We start from the raw sequence: 18,101 nt of genomic DNA on the forward strand, positions 1-18,101 counted from the left end.
GTTAACATAAACAACTAAAGCTAGTAACGGATTTAAAGGTAATTTAATGATTGGGAAACCCAATCGGTCTGTGGATAGAGGTCTTTAAAATATTTTCATGATTTTTTTCTTGAGCTTTTATATAGCGCAATATCCACTAAACGTGCTCTAAGCGCTTTACAAGGGGTCCCTGGCCAACAGCAACACATAACATGTAGGACGAGACATGACGCCTGTCAGGCGATATTACAAATTTTTGGGACAGAGACAACGCTGTTAACGGCCAGGTATTCATTTTACACCTGAGTACGGTGAGAGAATGTGAGTAAAGAGCCTTCTCCAAGGACGCAACTATGCGCCGAGCGAGGCTCGAACCCAGGACCTTCCGATCCGAAAGCGAGTGTCATACCACTAGACCACATAGCCGCATATTTGACCGGGGACCCTGCATTTCTAGTTAGTTTTACGTCTCATACTGATATTTTCCCCCAGATACTGATTTTTTTACAATGCCATACTGATTTCCTTTTTCGTGAAGTGGCAGGTCTGTACGCGCATTCCATTGCACATCATGCACATCCCTATTGGGTAGAAACATGACGTAATGCGGAACACGATAGTACACGTGAACTTATTGTTAATCTGAAAAAAAATCCATTCTGCTCGAACACCACAAGATTGTAAGGCTTCTATTGGCTGTTGCTCAAGAACGTTGTTCCAGTCCCAATTGGACTTTTTTTTCTGACGAAAGCAACTTTAAACTTTCATTTGCTGATAGCTTTCAGAGAATATGACGCCGGATAGGTGACCGTTACATTGCTAAATGAGTGAAAGAGGTCTTGAGCTGTGGCACCAGGTCCGTTGTGGTATGGGCCTGTATAAAACTAACCATCGTGCAAGGCTTGTCGGCACTGAGGGTTAGATAACTGCAAACGTGTGCCATTACTCAATTCTGGAACAACATGTGAGACCGCTTTTCAGGCAACATAAAGAATACCAATTCTTCGCAGGATAAAGCAAGACTCCATAATGTGGTCAGAGTTAATTTAGATTTTCTGTCAACAGAACGCTTTGGCTGCTGTATCTTTGGACATGTCACCTATCGAGCACAGACATGTTGGATGAGTTAGGTCAGCAAGTCGGCAAACGGAATGGCATAAAAACGGTTTCGGAGAATCAAGCGGTTTTCAAAGAAGAATACACTGCTATATCCAAAAACAGAATTGAAACACTGACAAATTCAATGCGTTCTCATGTGCGTGAATGAAGGGAGACAGCAGAGGGCCTACCTATTATTGAAGAACACTTTACAAGTTTAATTGTTATTGTTAATGTCACAGTATTTTACCAAGTCGCCGATGAACATTTAGTGCTTATTGTATTAATGTAGCCAGTTTTCACAGTTTTTGTCCATTGCCATTTTAAAGTGAATTGAATTTGACAAGAAAAAAGTAAAGAGGGGAAAGAACAAACACAAAGACAATAAGCAGACTGTGCATTTGTGCTGAGTTTTTCACTCTGTGAAAATTTGGGATGTCTTATAACCATGCTCCATTTATTTGTACAATGGAATAGAGAAAGACGGTCGTAAGAGGAAGTTAGGATTATCGACTTTGGCCTTGAACATTTACTAACTTTCATGAATAAAATATGAAATTAATAGATTTCGACTTAACAAATGATTTATTGCTTAAATAAATACGGAAAGTCGAAAACTAAAATTAGACAATTTAATTCCCCGACCAGAGCCCAATGACACTAAAATCAAGAAACCCCGATTTAAGAGGTCAAAGTCATTCACTACGACGTACGATGGGGTTAACTGTTTAAGGTAATTTACAATGAACTGTATTGTCTTTGAGTGTGTAGGTATTTGGGAGTTGGGATCCCGTTTGAATATTATTATTACAACACTGAAATAGGGACTGAATAACTATGGACCACATAAACCTGTTGATCTGAAGATAACTGCAAACAAAGCCAAGAATCATACATTTAACAACTGCAATGATTTGATTGGATTCACCGATAACTAGCCTAGTGATAGACAATGAATTGTAATTTTGCCTAGACCGATCGATGGATGGATCGACTTAACAAATAGGATGCAAATTTAATTTCCGTGAACACGCCTCCTAAAACTTGATCGACATATATACATACATACCTACATACGCGCGCGCACACACACACACACACACACACACACACACGCACACACACACACACACACACACACACATAAAAACATCTTTTAAAAGCTTTTCAATCCTACAATTGGCTGACTAAAACAATGACAAAGACCTGAGTGACGTCTATTTCGTTCTTTCTATTCATCGGACTGCAATCTCAGAGTTGTATCTTTTTGTTTTTTTATGAATTGTGTACTTTTATGAGTTTTGTTCGCTGGAAGAAACCATCAAGACCCTAAATAATAGCGTGTGCACGTGTGTTGTCCTTACGATTGAGTTCACGATGTTGTACGCAACTCAGAGATAGAATCAATGACATTCCCCTCATATAATAATATATGCACGCTATGCACCATCCCCGAGGAACGAGCTTACAAACGGAGACCATTGTATTTATTTAGAAAACGGATTTTCCCGATTTATAAAGTCTTCCGGTTTAGAAAAAAATAGACCTTCGACCACCTAGAAAAACAACTCTTGGAACAAACTGCTAGACGGTTTATGTCTATATCGTTCATATCAACAGGATTTAGTTCGTAGACCTAAAAGACGAGATGAAGGTGGAGACATAATCACTTAAGATGAATGCTATCACTACCATTTTAGAGCTTGGAAACAGCAAGCATTGTTTCCTAGAAAGAACAGCATCCTTTCAACATCAAAGGGGTGGAAAAACACGAAGTCCGAAAGATGATGGGGTAAACAAAAACTTAAAAAATATATTCTACATATATCTAGATATTTAAAAAATCACAGCATAACTATAACGATACCACTATCACTGTCACAGCCTCAATTTTGTTTCTTTTTATTTTGAATTTGACCAAGAAAGCTTTTTTTTACTTGATAGTGATACAAGTCTGAGGTCAAATAGGTTGAAAAAGGCACCATTTCATTCATTCAAGTCGTTCAAGAAGACAAATCACACCACAAGAAGACTGTTCTTCAAATCCACTTCACGGTAGACCTTCCGAAAGCTCCTACATCCCCAGTATTCCCCCCTCCCAAACCCCCGACTAGAACAGTACCTATATAAAAAGGCTGTCATTATCCCCAGACACCTGTCTGGGGATAATGAAAATTTGTTATCCCCAGACACTTGGTTATTTTAAACTCTATCTCTCTCTCTCTCTCTCTCTCTCTCTCTCTCTCTCTCTCTCTCTCTCTCTCTCTCTCTCTTTCTCTCTTAGTTCCTTTCTAGTTTCTAGAAAATTGTCATTATATCCGTCCCCACTCCGATCTCAAAAAGTGTCTAAAAAGAATAAATGATTAAAAAGCAAACAAACAGAAATATTCAGAGAGCGACCAAATGGTCAGATAGAGGAGAAAAAAAACAAACAATAATTTAAAAAAAAATAAAAACAATTTTAAGAAATTCATGCTCAGAAACGGAGCAAAAGGTCAAACAAAAAGGAGTAAAAAATAGACTCGCACAAAAAAAAAAAAAAAAAAAAAAGAACAGAAAAAAAGAAAAGGAGACGGAATTAAAAAAAAAAGTGGCGGAACCAGGATTCGAACCAACAACGTCGATTCTGGTAAAACTTCCAGGGCAGACGACTAAACCATTCGGCCATGACACCCACTTCAAGGTCCACGCATATTGTGTATATGTAGTAACAACTGATTTAATGTTGGTTAATTTTATGTTTTTATAGATATTTTATTAACTTTCCTTATTTCTATGTGCATTTTGGAAACATTCCATATTCTGGCATGTAGATAATTGTTTAAAGGAGTGGAGTTTCAAATATATGTCTGGGGATAACAAATTTTGGTTATCCCCAGACAGGTGTCTGGGGATAACGAATTTTCATTATCCCCAGACAGGTGTCTGGGGATAATCACAGCGATATAAAAAACAAGAATACTGGGGATGTAGGAGCTTTCGGAAGGCCTCTCCACTTCACTTCAATTCTGAAGTATTGAATTGATTTAGAAAAAAAAATCAATTTTGCCTCAAGAAAGAAAGAACATTTTTGAAATGGCCACCTATATTCATATTAGTAGACGTCTAGTACTGCGAATAGTGATTTCCTCTATAGTATAGTACTGTGAATAATGATTTCCTCTATTCGCAGTAGTAGAGGTCGTATTCATTATTAGCAGTAGTACTGCAAATGGTAGATAGCGTTCGTATTCGTTGTTCGCAGTAGTAGGAGTAGATATTCATTCATTTCAGTTAGGTTACTACTGCAGTATTAGTACTGCGTTTGTTCTGTATTTGCAGTAGTAGCCTGCGAGCCTAGAGCTTTATTGTGTAGAGGATTGGGCACAAATTATAAATAAACTACATTATTATTATTATTATTATTATTATTATTATTTTTATTATTATTATTATTATTATTATTATTATTATTATTATTATTATTATTATTATTATTATTATTATTATTATTATTATTATTATTGGTGGCGTTTTTATGCACCTCCATTGGAGGTGTGTAAAAAAACGCACCGTTTTTATGCACTGCCGTTGGCAGTTGTGGTCACAGCCGTTTACTGCTTTCACTTTAGTTCGACAGGTAAATTTTTGCCGGACGTTAGTTCATAACCGATGGCGAGTCACAGCCTGTGCCAAAAGGGAGACTGAGCAATTTTTCCTATTTTGATGATTTCTTTCTCAAGTTCAAAGTAGTGTAGTAAAGATGCTATTAGATGTTGCAATAAGATATTTTAGAGTCATAACTAGTGATTTACATACTTTTATTTGATATAATTTTAGTAGATCATTTGGGATTAGATTTTATAGTAAAAACCATAAAAATGGGTCAGAAATTTTAATTACTTCAAACGATATAATCAAAAATTACATAGTTATCTGAGTTTATACAAATAAATGAGAAATACTGCAATAATCATCAATATTCACAGAGTAGAAATATATAATCAAAGTCGTTTTGTAATGAAGCATTGTTGAGATATCCGCTCACCTGTACAGCAATATCCTTTTTTGACAGCAATAAAAAAAATGCGTGACCACCGAATTGTAGGGGTTTGTTGATCAAATGATCAAAACGAACTGGTTTTAGTAATGGCAATTGACAATTCTTAGGAAAAGATATGTTATATGCATTCCTTTGACGTTTGTATAGATCTAAACTATATAATAATAATAATAATATAATAATAATAATAATAATAATAATAATAATAATAATAATAATAATAATAATAATGATGATGATGATGATGAAAATGATAATTTTCATGAAAATAATATAGTGGCTATCACCTAAACTCCTGCTAATTTTGGTAAAGCGCAATAATTTCTCTTTAAAATATCATTCTAAATGAAAAAAATTGGAATTCGCCTATATGTCCACTAAGACAGAAAGGAAATTAAAAAAAAGAAAGAAAGAAAGAATAAAGAATTTTACTGAATCATTTGCATCCAAAGAATCACCTGTTTCCGAGAGTTTTATTTAACTTCCCAACGCCCCAAATTACTATCAATTCATTCAATATAATTTACTCCTCCCCACTCCACGCTCTCCGGCCATGTCCCTTAAACTGCTTTCTTTCCATGGTGCGTCCAATCAGCTTTTTACAATTGCCCATTTCCAATTGGCTGCTGAATTAGGACAATTCTAATTTCAATTGTCCACCAGACGGTCATCAGCAAAGTCAAGAAAGCTCCTCCTACTCAAATCACACATACCCACGAATATAGACCAGTAGACCAGTCACTAGTCTTTGATGTTACACAACCATCCGCCAGCTTTGATCACATCGCTTTTGATGATGTCACTCAATATCTATCTTCTTCTCTCAACCCCGTTGACCATACCACGAGTCAACATAAAAGAATATCGGGATGAGGTGCGAATTGTGAAGATGGAATGAAGTAGCTGTGTTCAAGTTATAGGTTCAAAGTTCAATTGTCAGAGAGAACTGATGAGAGATTAAACTGAGGTGGTAAAATGAAAATTGTTTCGTGGTAAAACGTTGCATAAATTAGTTTTATGTACACCAACACACACACACACTTACACACACACACACTCTCTCTCTCTCTCTCTCTCTCTCTCTCTCTCTCTCTCTCTCTCTCTCTCTCTCTCTCTCTCTCTCTCTCTCTCTCTCTCTCCAGTACTGCGACAAAAAAAAAAGGATGCCACCAGATAGCTAATACTATTTAAAATGGAAATTTGTTGAAAATGGTCTGCTTATTGAACAACCGAAGCATCGTGGATAACAGAAATGATCATTGTGAATCAGTTGAAACACGTGATATCGATGTAATACTAATACTAGTAATAATCATATAATATCAGTGTATTTATCTTACTCTTGATCACCACTGTAATAATAAAAATAATAATAATAATAATAATAATAATAATAATAATAATAATAATAATAATAATAATAATAATAATAATAATAATAATAATAATAATGATAATAATAATAATAGTAAAAAATGAATAATATCCATTTTTTGACAATAAAAAATCGTGATAAACGCATTGAAAAGGACGGGAGGGGGGGGGGGGGGAGGATTAATGATCAGATAATCAAAATGAACTGTTATTTTAAAATAAATTGACAATCATAGGTAAAGATAAGTTATAAGTATTCCTCTGAACTTTGTATAGATCTTAACACATTTTTATACTTTTTATTAACATACGTAAAACCTCGCGATTATTGTAAGGAACAGCTGATTGTTACATGTCACAGAAATTGCATCTAATTAATCAACGCTCTGTTTTCTTTTTTTCACCGGTGGAACTTCACTTGCTAATTCTGGAGCAGTTTGCATGAAATGTTTTTTATAAGATACATATCTCATTTGAGCCCTTTCACCGCTTATTCGGCAGAGTCCATTTGCATTGAGACAATGCTTGTTTTCAGTATGACCATTCATCCATCATGATAATAATAATAATAATAATAATAATAATAATAATAATAATAATAATAATAATAATAATAATAATAATAATAATAATAATAATAATAATAATAATAGTTGTAACAATAAGAGTTATAATATTATTCATTGTTAGTAATAATACGATAGTGATCGCCTAGATGCCTGCTAATAATAATAATGCAATAATTTACCTTTAAAATATAGTTCTAAATGCCCGTTATTCAAAATGGAATCAGCCTATATACCCACTCTGAAATATTTTTAGCAAAAATAAGATAGAGAAAGAAGTTTACTGTAGCATTTGCGGCCAAAAAAATTGATTTATCACCGGTCTGCGAGAGTCTTATTTGACACCTAGACAACGCCCCCAAATCACTTTCAATTCATTTCAAATTTACTCCACCTCTCCAGCAATTTCATCCCATGACCTCCAAACTGGTTTCTATCCATGAAGCGCCAATCAGATGTTTACAATTACCTATTTCCAATTGGCTGCTGAAAAAGGACAATTATAATTTCAATCGTCCACCAGTCGGTCATCGGCAAAGTCAAATAAGCCCCTCCCACTCAAATCACATATCCCCTCGAATGTTCGGCCTTGTAGCGCAGTCCACCGGGCTTTTGATGTTACACAATCATCCGCCACCTTTGATCACATCGCTTTTTGATGCTGTCATAATATTATGTCTATCTACCCTCTTTTCTCACGCCAGTTGACTGTACCAACGGGTGATGTAGAAGAATATCGAGGGAAGGTGCGAATCGTGAAGACGGAATGGCAAATCGGTGTGAAAGTTATAGGTTCACAGTTCAATTTTCACAGAGAAATCATGAGAACTTGACTGAACAAGCAATAAAAATCGTTCCGTGCTAAAAATGTGCGTACACACACACACCCATACGCTCCCTCTCTCTCTCTCTCTCTCTCTCTCTCTCTCTCTCTCTCTCTCTCTCTCTCTCTCTCTATCTGAGTGTGTGTGTGTGTACTACTACTACTACTACTACTACTACTACTACTACTACTACTACTACTACTACTACTACTACTACTACTACTATGATTACTACTATTACTGCGCTATCGTCATCAACATCATCATCATCATCATCATCATCACCATAAAACAACAACAATAACGTTATCATCACCATTGGACTCTTGTTCTTATGTCTCAGGAGTTTGTCTGAATACGGGACTATTTTGTTAGCCAACAAAGAATTAGACAAGATGTGTTTACACATTCATTGTGCAGAAACCTGTCATTACAAATCGTTGAAATAAATGCTATATTAAAAGTAGATTATTACTCTTATATTTACTACCATGTGTTAGGGTAACAAAACTCAGATAACCTCAATTTGAATTTTTTAAACAATTAAAAATATTTTTCAGGTTAATTTTAAATATAAAAATATTCATTTTTCAAGAAAGAATAAAGTATACTCACCATTTCTTGATATCAATGAAAATAATTGCGTCTTGAAGATGAAAATGTGGCCGTTATAACCATATAAAATAGAAAAATATAGAAGTGTATGGTCAGCAATTGCAGTGTAAAAATGAACGATTTTACGAAATCTGTCCTCTAGACTGACAATGAAATCCAAACGGTGCATTCTACCCACAGGGATAAATATAGGCCAGTTCTCACGTTCTGGACATCTGTTATGACGTAACCACACGGTGGTCTCCCCGTCATCGACAGTGGGTCGTTCCCATGGGGTATGAGGCGGTAGTAAACTAAAGTGAAAGATATCTCGTGTAATAAAGGGCTGTGTGGTCAATTAATGAAAATGTTGCTGCATACGTCCATGAGGTTTAAATAGTTTTAGATTGTAGTTTAGCACACTGCTTAGTGATTACCGATGTACAATGATAATAAATTAAAGAGTAATAACAAATATTTAAAGAATCAAAGGTAAAAAGAAACATGGCAGACAAATACTGATCTCAGTTAAATAAATAATTTTAGAAAATTAAAATCGAATTTTTTTTAAAACATGATAAAAAGTTTTTGAAAAACAAAAAAACAAAAACAAACGAAAAAAAAACAAAATGAAGAAAAAAAACAAACATAACAACAAAAATTATGCCTTTCTCAATAAAGTAAACTAAAAAAAAGAAATATGTCCACAATGGGAATCGAACTCAGTACTTTCAAGGTTAGGTGGACAGCTTGTCCACTACGCTACGGAGCCACCTGACTGTTCATCACATTTAATAAAGTCTTTCCCTTTCTAAAACATTATTTTACCTTCAATACAACTTCTATTTTCTGGTTTTATATTTCGATTTTTTAGATTATTATTATTTTTATCTAAATTAGACATCCTACAGATGTCACAATATAAATTTTGCCATGTCCAAATACAGAAACACAATATCGCTGATGAAATTGGGTGGAATGCGCATGCTAATGGAGGTGCATAAAAACGATCCGTTAAGATACACCGTCAACGGAGGTGCATAAAGACACTATTATTATTATTATTATTATTATTATTATTATTATTATTATTATTATTATTATTATTATTATTATTACTATTAATATTATTTTAAAATAAAATTCATTAAAAAAAATTATTACTATTACTATTATTTTGCGTTTTGTTGACGATGGCTGGCGATGTGTTTGTTGTTGTGTAGTGATGGTGGTGTTGATGTAGTGGTGGTGTTGATGTGGTGGTAGTGATGATGACTATAAGGATAATGATGATGATGTAATGGTGGTTGCTGTTGCTGTAGTTTTGATAAAGATGGATTGGATTGGGGTAACAAAAACAAAACAAAACACGATCTTGTCAAGTTTCAGAGTTGAAGGAAAAATTGAAACGTTCAAAATCTCAATTCTCAGTCACACAAAATGTTTCAATCATCCCTCATTATCTTTCTGTCTCAAACTAACACACTCATTCAACTTCAATCCATTCAACAACACGCCATTTTGAACAGGAAATAGTGTTGTGTACAGTGAGGGGACAAAAACCAATTAAGCCGTGAAATCACTATTCGCAGTACTACTGAGAAGTAGTAATAGAATAAATAGTAGAAGTAATAGTAATAAGAGTAGTAGTAAGTAGTAGTAGTAGTAGTAGTAGTAGTAGTAGTAGTAGTAGTAGTAGTAGCAGTAGTAAGTAGTAGTAGTAGTAGTAGTAGTAGTAATAATAGTTGCTTATTACTACTACTTCTATTTATTCTATTACTACTACTTCTCCCAATATTACAATACTATTATGTCTTTTATCTTCCATTATTTTCTAGTAGATTCCTTTTCTTTCACATGCTGACCTCTCTTATCTTCCTGATCACACCCTTGGGACATCCTGCCCACTACCCACGCCATGCTAACGTTTCATTCATACTCTAACCATCTCTGAGTATAGACGGTACAAGTTATTTTACATTTTATTTTATTTGTTTTCCACGATAATTTGTGTATTGTTGTGCTGATGAAGGAGTTGTACTCGAAACGTCCATTGTCTGTTCCCATACGAAGTCTCTCCATTTTCACTCTTTCGTTAATATTTTCATGATCACAAACTTCAGACAGCCCCTACTGTTTTCTACTTTTGAGAGCATGGCTGTGAGGTAGGGAGGGGGGGGGGGGGGGGGGGGGGGGGGGGGGGAGAGGGATTACATAATGATAGGAGTCAAATTGACAACGAAATAAACTTAGATGTCATCTTTTACCTGATCAATGAGTCAGTCCTATAATGCTCTTATTAGAAATGAAAAAGCACACAATTAATCTGCTATTTTATTTTTCAAACACTCTGTTCATATGATATATTCAATTAATTTCTATTAATTTAGATTTCAGTCTATGAGTTGACTGGTGACAGCCGCAAAGCTTATTTCAGTACCCGTGGTTGTTGTGAGTTGGTTTCAGGTGACACTGTACAAATCAATGGATTGTATGGTGAGAAGCTGGGATTACAACATAAAGAACCTGTAAGTTTGTTATTATTGTCATCATTTTCCATTTTTTTCATTTTCCTATCAAGCTTTTGATTATGATCATGAATATTCTCTTTATACTTAATTTTTTAAATAAGCTCAAATTAAAGAGAGGAATTTGGATTTGGTAGTTTGTTGAGTTTTACTTTTTTTAAAAATCAACTCGATCCAGTCTTTCTATAAGCTTTATTAAACTTTCTAATTCTGGGTTCACTTTTAGACAAGTAGTCTCTAAATAAATGGAATACACTATATGCATTTATAAATAAATTCTCTGCTAAGAAATAAAAAAGAATGTCTCGTGAGCAATTAGCTGTATATTGTAGCTCTGCCATTTGCCTTTTTAAATGTTAAAAAAAATGTAGTTACCAATACCTGGAAAATACATATATATATTTGGATGTGTTAATTTTTGTGTTGATGCAAAAAATTAACTTTTTATTTTCAATTTCAGTTGATGTTGAAAAAAGTGAAATCGACATTGTCGTCTGCCAGGAGAGTGAATGTGGAACCGTTGTCTCCAGATGACTGGGAAATACTGGTACATTCATATCCAATCTCATTAGATCATGGATTTTTGCTTTTAAAAAATAAAATTCTCACAGTAAAAAGTGTAAATTTAGTCCAATTTTCATATTTTGGATTGTGTGTATTCAAATTTCAACATCTACTCTGCACTAAGATAATACTGCTTGAGGCGTTGTGTACTTATTTGTAGGTCTGATAACCTAGATTGTCATCGCTTGTTGCAATAGAAATATTCTCAAACCAATGCAAAATATTGTCCATCACAACTATGCTAAATCATGCCCTTTATTGCGTTCAGTTGTCAGACCTGCTAATATGTGGTTGTTTTGAAGTAATGGGTCATAATTGCCTTAATCTACATCAAAACATAGAATTATAAAACGGACATTTATGATATTTTATTTCATAGTTTTCTATGTTCATTACTTTTTAAAAAAATAAACATCTACAGGAACAAAACAGTGGTCGGGTTGAGACTGTGTTATTGGATCAGATCAGAGTGGTATGGCCAGATCAAGTGTTTCCTGTTTGGGTACAGAAATCCATTTGTGTTTTCATGAAGATAAGTAAGTTGTGTGTTTGTGAGAGAATATAAGTATGCATGTATGGTTGTGTAAGTAGGAGTGTATGTATGTGCTTGTAAGTGTCATATTTTATCGATATGAATGAATCCAGTCCAAGGTATTCATCCAATTTCAAAGTATTTTGGAATCAGTCAACTACCGATTTATGGTTGATACTGTCAAGGGCAGTGACTGTACCATGTGAGGCCATTGGAATTGTTCTGTCATATAATACTGAAAAATTCAATTGAAAGAAAAAATTAAAACTTGTCCTATAGTATCTGAATAAGATTCCATGGCTACATCTTTAACTTGTTTTTGTTTCAAATTTTAATGACAATTGACAAACAGGTGGTTCAGTCTTAACACTTTACCTCTTTTATAACTTTTATTGTTTCATAATATGCTAATTTCAATCGGTTTAGTTCATATTTCGCTTTTTCGATTGCAGAATTTCAATTGAAAGTTTGAAACATTGAACAAAAATAATAAAAACAGCTTTAATAAACGCAAAATACTTAACATGTACTGAAAACCCTCCTTCAGCCAACAATAAAAATGATAATACTTCACTTAAGACCCAGACAGAAGGGAGAAAAGGTATCCAAATGTTCAAATGGGACAAGCGATGGCAGAAAGTAAACAAAATTATTGTGTTTAGTAGCCAAACAGAAATTTTAAATGAACCCACAAATCAGCACCCGCCGTCTGGCCAAGATAGTGCAGTGCGTAAAACTACGTTGTACACAGTTTTGGGTGTGAGTTCATTTTTATCATGAAATATTTATCTTTACTGTATTTTTGTATTTTTCTGACACTGCGTAATATCCTTTCTTACTTTATTATTTTCTCAGATACCAAAGCCTTATTGCTTCATTTATACCCCTGGATTAGCTTTACAATAGTAATTAATTTGCTGACAGATGTGAAACATTCTAACTAAATCTGTCTGTATGAATTTGTTTATTAATTACAATTGCAAGTCATGTGCTTTTATCTTGTAGTAAACAGTGAGGTGTGTCTATAATCCAAATTTTGAATCTTTATTGTTGTTCTGTTTTGTATTTTATATTTTATATTTGAACAGAATTTTTTTTTTAATGTTGGGAAGAATAAGTAGATAAAGGAAGATTCGAATAATGTTACTGCTTATGGAGATCCATTAAAAATGCCTTTCATCACGATTGTTTTCAAAGGAGATTCCTATATTTCTCATTTTTCACTGATAATGTCACCCACACCAATTTTCCCTCTCACAACGAAGTTTAGAAAGTAGCAATATATGATGTCACGTATTACAATTCTCAAAAACTGTAGATGTGTGAGGATTACATTTTGTTGGTAAAGAAAAAAAATATCAAGGGGATAACACATTACTGGCTTAAGAAAGTTAAAGGGAAGCCATGTCTGAAAAAGATGTTGAGGATTGCTCTGTTATGGCACATTGTCAGTGGTGAATGACACACGATGATATGATGGCTGGTGCCTTGCCATTGTTTATGCTAGATCGTAGACCCATTTACTACTAAGTGAAGAGATTTGTAGAATAGCAAAACTTACTTTTCAGGGGATGGAGTTTGAGTTGGAAATTGGGTGGAGTAATTATGCTAGTCCACTATTTCTAAATAACCTCTTTCAAATTTTTATTTTCCAGCTGCCGTGGAGCCTATGTCTTATTGTCTTCTGCTGGAAACAAATACAGAGGTCATGGTGGCCCCTAAGACTCGAATGTACAATCCCCCAAAGTCCCTTGGAATCATGGGCATGCCCAATGCACCGCCATCCTACCCTGGTATGACTGGTCAGATTAAAGCATCACCACCTCCCATACAAAGGCGATCACCAACACCATCTTTACACTCAGGTATTTTGTTATAAAGATTTGAACAAGTGTGTATGAAAGGTGCCAGACAAAGCAAGAAAGAAAAATAGAAGAAAAATTTTTTTAAAAAGCCATCCCCAAAAAATCAGTGTACCTTGACCCGAGTCGAGGTAGACTGATTTTTTGGGATGGTTTTTTTCTTCTATATTTCTTTCTTGCTTTGTCTGGCACCTTTCATACACACTTGTTCAGATCTTTATCTTACACCGGTGCCTGCTCTTTAATTTCTTAATTTGATATTTTGTTATATCTGGCTCTCATTATTCTCTATGTGTATTATATCATTCTTTAATAATTAATTTTATTCAGACACAAGACATTGCAGAATATTTTTTCTTATTTTGTTTTGTTGATCTCCCATATTTCTCTTTTTCAAATTGTTTTAAATTGTGTTGACCTAAGTGTTTCATGATAAGCTATTGTTTTCAAAGGAATGATAAAAGAAATGATTGACATCATCAGTGGTGATTTCAATGGAGAAGGTTATAATGAAAGTTAAAGTAAATGTATTGTTCGAGTTTCAGCAGATTAGACTTGATGAAAGTATGGATATTGTTTGTTATGTAATTTCACATTTGAAATATGGATGTTTTATTACCACCTTTTATTTCTATTTATCTCAAACAATTATATATGGATGACTTATTCCAAGCATTCGTATTTCTTGGGGCGAGGAAAGGGGGGGGGGGGGTGTTAAAGAGTGTCATAAGCTGAGATTTACTCATTTATTGTTAAATGAATGAGCAATGCATTTTTTACTTCTCTAAAGTAACTGACTTCCTCCAGGTTTGATAAATGTGGTCTTTATGGACAAGTGATTGCACAATATGATATTCAAAAATAGAGTGGAAAATAACGACTGGCAGCAAAGAAGTCAGCAAGGCTACCTCAGGAGATGATATCTGCTGTCACAAAATGGTTTCCCTGCCCAATGTACAGTGATAAAATTGTTTCCATGATGCGTCTATGTCTTGTTTTAAAATGATCATCATTTCTATTAATCAGTAATTTTGTAATCGATTGTCAAACTTTCACCTTTTTTCAGCCACTCCAACCAAGGCAAAGTCTTGGTTCCAAGAGGAAGAGAAGTCAAGTAGCCGAGAGAATTTGGACATTTTGGAACCAAGACCTATTCCTCGTAGTCCCAGTCGCAGTCCTAGGAACACGCTTAAGAAAAGCATGAACAGACAGAGGGGTTCCTTTAGTGATCCATTTACAGATCGACAACCCAAACTCTCGAATCAGCCCAGACCCATGTTAAGGCGGGAGTCATCACTGATGGAAAGTGTGATGAAGTGAGTAGTCAGCTTTGTGTATGTCTAGGTTGTTATTTTTTCTCTGGTTTTGGTGCATGAGTTTAAAATTTTGAAAAAAAATTATTTAAAACCAAATTCAATTTATGGAAAAGAAATCTTATATTTCCTTTCTTGATTTTTTTTTTGTGACTGGGGAAATGGGTGCAGAAGATGGGCTTCCCGAAGTATTAGCCTATTTATCTGTGCAAATAGACCGCTGTGTTAGTTCAGATATATTGTATCAAAGAGTGCTGAAAGTTTATATATGGTCTGACAAACCAACTTTTTGTATTTTGGCCAGAAAACTTATTTCTATGGATAAAGATGGCACCCAACTTGTCAAATTATCTTAAAATTCTCAGGTTTGAAATGTTTTGACGATCTGGAGGTCATCTTAAACCTATTGATATATGATGATTTCTGGCCAAAGTGAAAACAAAGGATGTTTTGTCAGTGTGTGATTGCACAGAAGACAAAGAAGACATAAAGTAATGAAAACACATGTGAAATGCCGTTTTAAGTTAGGGTACAGAGGACATAAAGTCAAGATAAATACAAAACTTTATTACACTTTGCACCATTAAAATCGATTCTCTTATATAATTGTTGCAGATGCAATAGAGCAATAAGAAAGTTGGAAGAAGATAGACATGAAATTCCATCACAAATCTTTGAAAGACTGTACTCGATTTGAGATATCTATCTAGAACTGTAAATGAACCCCTGTGGAAAAATAACAAATCCATTAGAGAAACCAGAACAAAGATGTCGCCTGTTTGGAAGATCTTTTGAAAGTCCAGCAAATAAATCTAAGTCAGCTTATATTTGATAACTCAGAGACCCATTTAAAGGATAACCTATAACCACTTCTTTTTCTTAAATAGTTTTGGACTCTTGCAGATCACATGATAGATCTACAAGATGTGCGAGCCATAATCAATGTCGTAGCATGTGGAGACAGATATCTTTTACCATCCTTATCCTGAGGACTAAGATATCTGTCTCCACAAGCTACGACATTGATTATGGCTCGCACATCTTGTAGATCTATCATGTGATCTGCAAGAGTCCTAAACTATTTAAGAAGAAGAAGCAGAGCGATTATGGGTCATCTTTAAATGGGTCTTTTTGCATCCTTGTCCTGAGGACTAAGTCAAGTAATCATGCAAAGACACTTGACTGTGCTGTACAGAAGGCTGATTTCTTTCTTTCTTTCTTTTTTTTTTTTCTTAATGGCTTGAATTGAGAGAAATTTATACTTTTATTGCATCATTCTGGATAGAATGATTAGAAGTGTTTCTTCCTTCCACACTTGACAGATTAATAAAGAACGTAAGCAGAAGGGACAGCAGGTATCTCAGTTTTTAATGATATGATTTTTGCCCTTTTCAATTAAAAAATAATCCCTTACTGGCTTTCCCATCATATGATCCGTGTTAGATAGAGACACAATTTTCTGTGATATAAAAGAGTCATAGGTGTAGTTAATTCTTAAATATCTGTAATATTTATTGTCTTTACTACTAAACACAGTAATAGATGTAATAATAATGCATAGAAATGATTGTTAAACACACTTGCTGACTAAACGATACGAACATTGATAAAAAAAAAAAATAACCCATTACCGCCAACCCTTCCCCCTATATCCTTAAAAAAGGATTTGTTATGCAAGTAATGTAATTAAATTGTTGAAATGTGTAACAAAATACTGCTAATGGTAATTTTTGTGAATAGAAAAAAATAATGTCAACTAAACCATTATTTTCATTTTACTTTGATGGCTTATCTGTCCCAGGGGATTATCAATTATTCTTTAAAGAATCGCTGGTTAAAGGGATGGCCTTGCTTTTTCATATTCATTGAACTGAACTGATTGCAAGTGACAATATAAATCACTCAGGTATTTTGAATAAATAAAGAAAGCAGTGATGGATATACCAGGTATAAATCTAATACAGATTAGATTGAGTGCAACCCACTCTCACAACCATCATTGTCTGTGCTGTCAAAAGTACGAGATGCATTCAATAAGTATCCAGACTTTTCTCTGTTCTCATAACACAAAAATTACTCACTGGATGGGCTATTCTTCATTGAGACCTTAAAAGAAGTCCTCTTGTGAATTTACTCACCGATTTGCAACGATTCTGAAGAGAATGGAATGTCCCTTGCAGCTTTCTATTAGTCACCACATCGAGCACCATCTGCGAATCTCTCTGAACGTGAAAACATTTTCAAAGCAATGTCTTTTCAGTGAAGGTTTTGGAATTGGAAAAAGTCGCATAGTGATGGTTCAGGAGTGTGTGGAGGATGATCAATGGTTTTTCATGTTCTTTGAGCCCAAAAACTACTGATCTACTAAAGCTGAATGTGTAGGGTTATTGTATTGGTGTAAAAGCCATCTTCCTGATGCCCTGTGGACGTTTTCTTTTATCTTCTCTCATATGCCACAAATCATGGATGTAAAAGTATTGGTTCACAGATTGGCCTTTAAGTAGAATTTCTCAATGAACAATTCCGCTGCAGTCAATGAAAATAATAAGCATGGATTTTTTGTGCCCTTTACCTTCTTTGGATGTGCAGATCCTGGTGCCTTCCATTGTGATGACTCTATTTTTGTCCTGTGTTGTAGCTGTAAATTCAAGCCACATTTGATTATTGTTTGTAGAAAAGAGTTGTCATTGTCATTGATGTGCAAAAACTTTTGGCAAATGTATATCCATTTCTGTTTTTGCTCAGCTGACAGAGCAAAAACTTTGTGGAAACCTTCCTCATTTCCAGTGTCTCAGTTAAAATGTGGTGATATGGTCCCACAGAAA

At 34.4% G+C, this 18,101-nt stretch overlaps 1 protein-coding gene across 1 annotated transcript in view; it reads left to right on the forward strand.

Moving 5' to 3' along the window:
- Positions 1-2,597: 2,597 nt before the first annotated feature.
- Positions 2,598-18,101, forward strand: part of LOC144980630 (peroxisomal ATPase PEX1-like) — a 57,635-nt gene continuing 42,131 nt past the window's right edge. Inside the window, exons 1-7 of the mRNA XM_078928310.1 lie at positions 2,598-2,869; positions 10,868-11,005; positions 11,466-11,552; positions 11,991-12,105; positions 13,757-13,966; positions 15,030-15,279; positions 16,599-16,631. Of these exons, the coding sequence (XP_078784436.1) occupies positions 2,753-2,869; positions 10,868-11,005; positions 11,466-11,552; positions 11,991-12,105; positions 13,757-13,966; positions 15,030-15,279; positions 16,599-16,631 (950 nt within the window). The 5' untranslated portion in view covers positions 2,598-2,752. The remainder of the gene's footprint in view (positions 2,870-10,867; positions 11,006-11,465; positions 11,553-11,990; positions 12,106-13,756; positions 13,967-15,029; positions 15,280-16,598; positions 16,632-18,101) is intronic.

This window comes from Berghia stephanieae, chromosome 10 (genome assembly GCF_034508935.2).
Source record: "Berghia stephanieae isolate SIO BIC M18660-M18661 chromosome 10, UCSD_Bste_1.3, whole genome shotgun sequence".
Taxonomy (NCBI): domain Eukaryota; kingdom Metazoa; phylum Mollusca; class Gastropoda; order Nudibranchia; family Aeolidiidae; genus Berghia; species Berghia stephanieae.